This window comes from Hyposmocoma kahamanoa, unplaced genomic scaffold (genome assembly GCF_003589595.1).
Source record: "Hyposmocoma kahamanoa isolate Upper Pololo Valley unplaced genomic scaffold, ASM358959v1 138, whole genome shotgun sequence".
Classification (NCBI taxonomy): Eukaryota; Metazoa; Arthropoda; class Insecta; order Lepidoptera; family Cosmopterigidae; genus Hyposmocoma; species Hyposmocoma kahamanoa.
Genome location: NW_020653492.1, coordinates 2421820 through 2429523, shown reverse-complemented (window position 1 = coordinate 2429523; position 7704 = coordinate 2421820). Strand labels below are relative to the sequence as shown.

The 7704-nt window shown below is 35.7% G+C and overlaps 1 protein-coding gene across 1 annotated transcript in view; it reads right to left on the bottom strand.

Annotated features, from left to right (window-relative positions):
- LOC113240402 (rootletin) overlaps positions 1-7704 on the bottom strand; it is a 54785-nt gene that overhangs the window by 8303 nt on the left and 38778 nt on the right. Inside the window, exons 27-32 of the mRNA XM_026477691.1 lie at positions 7321-7497; positions 6382-6489; positions 5545-5629; positions 4173-4267; positions 2646-2874; positions 169-313 (exon numbers count right to left, since the gene is read on the bottom strand). Coding sequence (XP_026333476.1) covers positions 169-313; positions 2646-2874; positions 4173-4267; positions 5545-5629; positions 6382-6489; positions 7321-7497 — 839 coding nt within the window. The remainder of the gene's footprint in view (positions 1-168; positions 314-2645; positions 2875-4172; positions 4268-5544; positions 5630-6381; positions 6490-7320; positions 7498-7704) is intronic.

The following is a 7704-nucleotide window of genomic DNA, read 5'->3' as shown; positions in this document are numbered from 1 at the left end:
TGCAAAATATGGGGAAAATAAAAAGAAATCATATCGTGGTAAGAAACCTGTAACTAGTGATAATCATTTAGTGAATAACCACAAAAGTATTAAAATCTACATTTTTGAAATTACCGACATCTGCAACTTGAAGAAAAGCGAAATTGCTGTTATTAAAGTTTTACTTACTTTGCCACCTCCATGTTGGCAAGTTGAGTGGTGAGCCTATGAATTTGGTCTTCGTAGGTACTGTTTTGGCGTTTTAAATCTCCGATGAGGGTCTTTGTACTTTGCAGTTTATCTATTAGAACACGTTTCTCTTGTTCACAGGATGCTGAAAACATTTTACAAGTGAATAAAACTCTCTTTGATTGGTAATTGACAATTACGCACCAGAGTTTATGGCAAAAGTAGCAGTTGGCATGCGTTTAAGTATATAGGGTTATTTGTAAATTACTAACATAATATACAACAAAAAAGAATTCAAATGGAAGTAACTTTATTAGCTTCTCCCCAAACCGAGTGATTGTTCGACATCGAGTATATAACACAGAAATAGAGACGATATGTCATTTAATATCTTTGAAAACTATTCTGCCAAATCATAACTGCGCTCCGATTGGCCAGCCCGAATTCGAAACAATTGACTGGTGTCGCCAATTGTTTTACTTCAAATCGACCAGTTTAACTTGAGCTTTGCTATAATGAATATACGGAGACGTACACACAGGTCAGTTGTTGGCGCAGTCTATATTTCAGTGCAAACGAGATTTGATATTTATAAGTGATGTATCACTGATGAGTAACCAGAAATGTATGTCCCTTATTAATTTCGTCTCTATTTCTGGTTATATACTCGATGGCCCGAGCCTACGGGCCTTAGGGCAAATCTGCCACAGTATTATCATCGTTGAGAGCGATCTATATGAATATTTTTATTTTTGTACGAAAGTTAAATCATTAAAAGTCATGGAACAAAAGTAGTTGTTTATGATGTTAGTAATATAGACATGCAAGGTCGTTAGTATTCTACAAATCGACAGCTTTTTGGAATAGAAGCCTATCTCAAAACCATATAATTCATCAGGATGATTTAAAGAAACTGAGACGTGTCTGCGCGCAACGTTGACGAGTCATAGACCATTCCAATGTTGTCATGTGGCTATTTTAACCAACGAAAAGCTCGGCGTCCCATTCACGACAAAATTTAGCATTTTTTGAATACACCTCAGTAATATACCAAAAAAGGATCAGCTTAGGATTGGACCACTATTCTTGGGAAAGCAGCAAAATAACCCTGTATCAAATATACACACATCAAAAGTGTCCAGGAATCAAGGTTTTTTTTAACTGACTTAAAAAAAGGAGGAAGTTCTCAATTTGACAGTATTTAATTTAATTTTTTTGTATGTATTTACATACACAATTTGTGAACCGATTTTGATATATCTTTTTTTTTTCTTGGAAAGAGGATACCTCAGTTTTAGACCCATTTAAATTTGAAGAAAATATTCCACTTCTAAGAGTGGCAAACTAGGGGATGTATCCGGTTTCGCGTACTTTCCGGTAACCGATTTCAATGAAACTTGGCAAATAGATGTAAATAATTGGCAAATAATACCCCAAATTTTTGAGGTTGGTTTTTTATTATAAAAAAGATACAATTATTATTTTAATTAAAATTAAATAAAAAATATCTATATAAATTTATTATTTATTTATTAAACTATGAAATTAACCAAAAAAAAACGGTGTTAAGGAAGATTAATTTAAAAAAAAACCCTGATTTTCAGTAATTGGAAAAACGTGCTTGATCCCTGGACACTTTTAATGTGTATATAAAAGTAAGTACATATATAAAATCCATACTATACTCCGTCGAACTACTTATTTAATTTTTGACATATGCCTCCAATGTTCCGTACTTATTGACATACAACCGTAGACAAAAAAAATGCAATACTTCCGGGACTCTTTTATTTTTTTAATTTTAGTGAAGCGACGTGCTCTTTAGCTCCGATATTTATCGAGCCAACAGATTATGTAACGAAGATTATTCAAGTTCATAAATTTTGGTACCTGTCTAATAAATTATAATGAAATGAAATAAATTATAAATAATTATAATAATTTTTTATTGTTTCTTATAATGAATCGTCAGATTCTTCCCATGTGAACGGGAATCATCAGTTGAATCCTCATTGACATTAGTTATTAATTCGTGAGTATACAAATTGTGAAACACAACATAACGATCCCAATCCCAACTGCCTCCGTGGCCGAACGGTTACCATACCGGACTGCCACGCAGAGGTCCCCGGGTTCGATTACCGGGCCGGGAGAAATATTTGTATGGCCTACATTTATTTCTCTCGTGAGTTTGGGTGTAATTTGTGGTTGTCTATGTGTGTGTCCATGGCACCTGCGACACAGGGTTTCCCTAGTGCGGGGCTATGTTGAGTATGTGCGTTATTATTATTATTATTATTATAATCAGACAATATCTTCTTTTTTGAACCCGTTCACATTCACGATTGAAACCTCTTCATAAATAAAATCAATTGTTGTAAAAAAATCGAATTCGAAACGTATTAGGACACACTAATTGATTAGAATTCAAGCTACCAAAAGTTAAATAAATAGTTGGACGGAGTATAAATGCTCACCTAAACATTTCTCCACATGTCTAAATCTAGCGTCTGCAGTTTCTTCTCGCTTTTTTATGTCAGCTAGCTGGCGTAGAGTCTTGGCGAGATCAGCCCTGACCTCGGATTCAGCAGCAGCTGCTTTTGTCAGTGAGCACTTTAGATTATCTATGGTCGTCTTGAGCGACGTGCAACGCGATTCCAGTGAATTTATGGTACGGGTGTAGCACTCCAGGCGCTCGTTCAATTTCTGTTAAATAATTTAAATTTTTATTGAATTGATATTCAATTTTTTTTATGTGAAATTACTCCACTAGTTTGTTATAATTATGAATACAAAGATTGAACACTCAGAAAAACTTTCTTTGATCCGGCCGGATTCGAACCGACGTCTTCTAGCATACCGTGTCAGACGCTATACCAACTAAGCCATGGAACAAACCAGCGGAGCTCACGAATTTTTCTGTACTTGTGTCGTGTCTTTGCATTTGATTTTTCAACGACTTTTTAGCCGTAGCGCCATCTATGAGAAATCTATGATATTTCGACACCCAGGTAGATATCTTTACAGCTACCAGCGCCGGCTAGAGATGTCGCTGTGTGAATTATTTTTATGTGAAATTACTCCACTAGTTTGTTATAATTATTAATACAAAGACCGAACATTCAGAAAAAATTCCACGAAACACTAATAATTTACTAATTATTTTAATTAATGATGCGTACTCTACAAAAATGGAAATTAACAGAGTATATTCATACTTGAATGTCAATTAATACACACACCATTATCCGAAATCCCCGTACGATGAAAAAGAAAAGCCAAAAAAATCTAAAATATATTAACAAATAATTTTAATGCATATAGAACATTAGCATTAGAACGCACAAATCCTTTTCTTAAAATAGTTTCCATCGGCCCTAAGAGTCACAAGCATCGATACTACCTCGGCTCAAATTAAAATTTCTCCCTTACTAAATCGGGTCCATTTTGCTTGTGTCGATCGACAAGGACACAGGCTTTATTACAAACGAAATTACAGCCATTAAAAAAAAGTATATCGCACGGTATACGTGTTCCATTTAGTTCAGTTGATATAAAACAATCAGTGATACACGCAAAGTACCTATTGAATACCGCGGTTTTCTTGTAAAATTTCGAGGTAAATTTATGTTTTTCTTTCAATAGTGAAGATTTTTAGGAACCGTGATTTCACACAATATAGTAATCAGTCTATATCATCAATTTTACTATATATTTTTTCCAAAGTAATAGATTCCACACTTTCACTGTTACGGAACCAACCAAAGCCATTTCAGGTTGTGTAGTTTCTTAATTAATATTGATAAAGCATTTTTTTAAATTTAATACATAATGAATAGAAATTCCCGTTTCTCTTGTTGCATGGATATAAGTTTTTCTGACTGGATTAATGCGATTCATTGTCTTTAAGTGTGGTGACTCCTTTATTGCTATTTAACTATAAATTGCCAAACAGTGAATGGACACCTACTTTTTCGAAGACGGTTATTAAATAAAAGTAGTACCCCGATTGCACTGTCCTTTTCCTTGATGGCGGCGTTAGAGCGCTGCAAATCGCCTTCTAAGCGCGCGCGCAATATGTCCAGACGTGACGCTCGGGCTACACAAGAGAACACAAATATACACATGCAATATTACGCCGACACTGGAAAGGTAAAACGTCTTACGTACTCGTACATTTGGAAAATCGAAATGTACGTAAAACGTTTTACCTTTCAAGTGTCGACGTAATTTTTTTGCATGAAATGTCATACATTTTGGAAAGCTACGTTAATCATTACCTAATTTTGCTTTTTTTTAACCTAGGTTATATAGCAGTGTGCACGCTTGAAAGGTTGATGTGGTAAGCAATGAAACTCCAAGTTCATATCAAGTACACGCACGTATATTTAAAATTTTTTGTGTATTAAAGTTCTGAGTGGTACTGCAACTGTTATGGACAGGCATGTAGCTTACCTTACCATCACCTGATTTTCGTATGTCTCTTATTGTTTTTATAAAAAAAAATCACAAATAGGTACTACATTTATATTAAACATGACTAGCCCGGCGAACGTTAGCTGAACGAGAGAGTGATCGAATGTTCATGCCCCCTAATTTGGTCTTCACACTTTTGGTTGGTCACATCACTCTTTCAAACGTGCACAAGCAGAGATCTGTGTTCTACAGTGAAACTTAAGGGTAGACACAGTAAGCTATAGGACTAATGCCGCACTCTGAGCATCAAATCCATAGGTAAAAGATGGTAACCATGAACTAAAGTTATCTGTGTCATTATTCAGAAAACCCAAGAGCCATCATTTCTTTCAGTTAATCACAGGTTAGTTGGAATAATACAATAACATTTTAATTTTTGTTAACATTTATATTAGTTTTGATGTGTTTACATACATAATTAAATACATCAATTACATATGGGTTATTTGAATAGAGAGCGAAGCAAAAAATCTGGAACACTACAGGTAGAACTACATATAGCGTACCGGCACGACCCGGCAGAGCAAAATATTGTTTTGGACGATGTTGTATGACTCCGCTGGAGTAGCTATCCTCACTAACCGCTGTATTATTTTTATTATAACTGCGTAAAAAGTACAAGACAAGTCCCATATGCCTGTAATTTCACCAGCGCCCCTTCAAAACCGGTTACGCAGTAATACTCACATGACTGTTTAGCGGCAGAAATAGGTAAGGTGTCAGTACTAACATGGACGAAATATTTTATACGGACCTCTACTGCTACTAAAATATTTTCCAATGTGTAACAATCGTGAAACCTAAAAACTCGATACGAATTTCAACGGTTAGTTAAGATAGAAAAGATATATGAACACAGCACAGTGTCGATCCGCCTTAAATGTTTCCATATAGCAATACCTTCAGCGGCACCTAGAGCTTGTTGCTGCATTTTCATTTCAACTTCTCGTTCGGTCACCAGTTTTCGGAGGCATTCGCATTGAGCCTATAAACGCAAAATTGCAATTTCATTTCTAAATAACAAATAATCTATTTTACGAAACAAAAAAGAATACTCTCAACTTGAGCCTCTAAATATTTCATTATATACAAGATTTCTAATGTGGGTTAAATCTTGTAGATATGATATTTAATTATATCTGTCTGGCTTTACGGGCATTGAAAAAAATAATACAACATAAAACAATCAAAGTCAAAGTGGGCAACATCGAGTATTATATATTAATTTGTTTGAAAACTATTCTGCCAAATGGCAACTACGCTCCGATTGGCTAGCCCGAATTCGAAACTATTGACGGGTGTCGTCAATTGTTTCACTTCAAATCGACCAGTTTAACTTGAGCTTTCGCATAATGGACGAAAATTGAAAGATTATGTTATTTACGCTGATGCCGTCGATAAGACATCATTTTAATTTGATCTAGTATTACTTATTTGAACATAATGAAGGTTTTATATAATTGTACCTGAGTTAAACCGTTATTTTGTTCTGCTACAGGCATACCTTACCTTTATCTTTCTTTCTTTTCCTGTTCTTTACCTATTACTATTTTACAATAAATGATGTGGACTGACCCTTTCTTTTAATTACTCAAAACCCTCGGCCACACACTTATCTGTTAAATGCGTAAGAAGGCTCTCAGATCCAAAAGGTTGGTCACATACCTTAGGTTATCGACTGTACCAACGCAGGGTGTTAATATCAAGTAATAAACGTTAGAATATATTGTTTCTTACAATTAGATTTGCTTTATCTTGATCCATGTTACTCAAGACATTTTCGAGGGTAGTGACTTTGTCTCGTAGCTCGCTGATTTCCGTCACCTTTGCTTGCACATCTTCGCACTAAAACAATAATAAATTGGCATCTGAGTCCCCAAATGATTAGATGAATGTCTACATAGCAATACAAGGAGTGGCAGAGTGGTAAAAACCACCAAATTAAGAACTTATTCCGGAATTCCGGAAAAAGTTACACAGCATCTTAGAATAAAACTACTCACCTAAGACGCTAACATTGGATTTTAAAGTAATTCCTGCGACGCAATCGCTACATATGTACGCACCCTGAGACTTGAGTGCACAGTATTAGATAGACTACCTCCGTGGCCGAACGGTTACCATGCCGGACTGCCACGCAGAGGTCCCAGGTTCGATTCCCGGGCCGGGAGAAATATTTGTATGGCTTACATTTATTTCTCTCGTGAGTTTGGGTGTAATTTGTGGTTGTCTATGTGTGTGTCCATGGCACCCGCGACACAGGGTTTCCCTAGTGCGGGGCTATGTTGAGTGTGTGCGTTATATATTTATTATTTTATTGAATAAAAAACAAACTATATCCCGAATTCCGAAATTCGAAATAGTGATTATTTCATTTATGGTGGTTTTAACTACCGTATGTCACTAATTGTATCTATACGTAGACAAATAGTGATATAAATTTAAAAATAACTGCTGCAAGCTTACATGTTAGTCATTACTTTATTTGTCACTAGAGTAAATTAACCCAACAGTAGTTTTACCATTTTTTCACGTGCGTACGAACTCGGATTCGAACCCACGGCCTCTGCTGGAGACGCGGTAGATTTAAACAAAAGGCTACCACGGCTAGTAGGTATATTATTGTAATTGCCCACTGGCTTTCACAAATAGTGTGTGTGAATTCAAAATACCTACCATAGCCTTCAACTGTGCTTCCATCTGGCAGAAGCTAGACTGCAACTTCGCCTTTTCGTCCTGCAAAAGGCGAAGGTTGCTGGTTACGCTCTGGAGCTTGCCTTCGCCTTTGCCGTGCTGTTCTGTAGCTTCTTTCAGTTGCTTTTTAAAGACGGCTAGCTGGGACTTGTAGTCATCCTGAAATTTTAGAAAAATTCCTTGTTTGAAAATAGTGAAAATCACTGAGAATACGAGAGCAAGGAAAGATTTCATATTTTCACAAATTTAGTAAAGGATATCCGCTATGCGAGTTATTAATACATGCTATTAATAGTTATTTGTTGTATTGAAACCTGAGCAAGCGAAGGATTGTAAGTCTCAGGTTTGAAGGCACGAGATACAAAA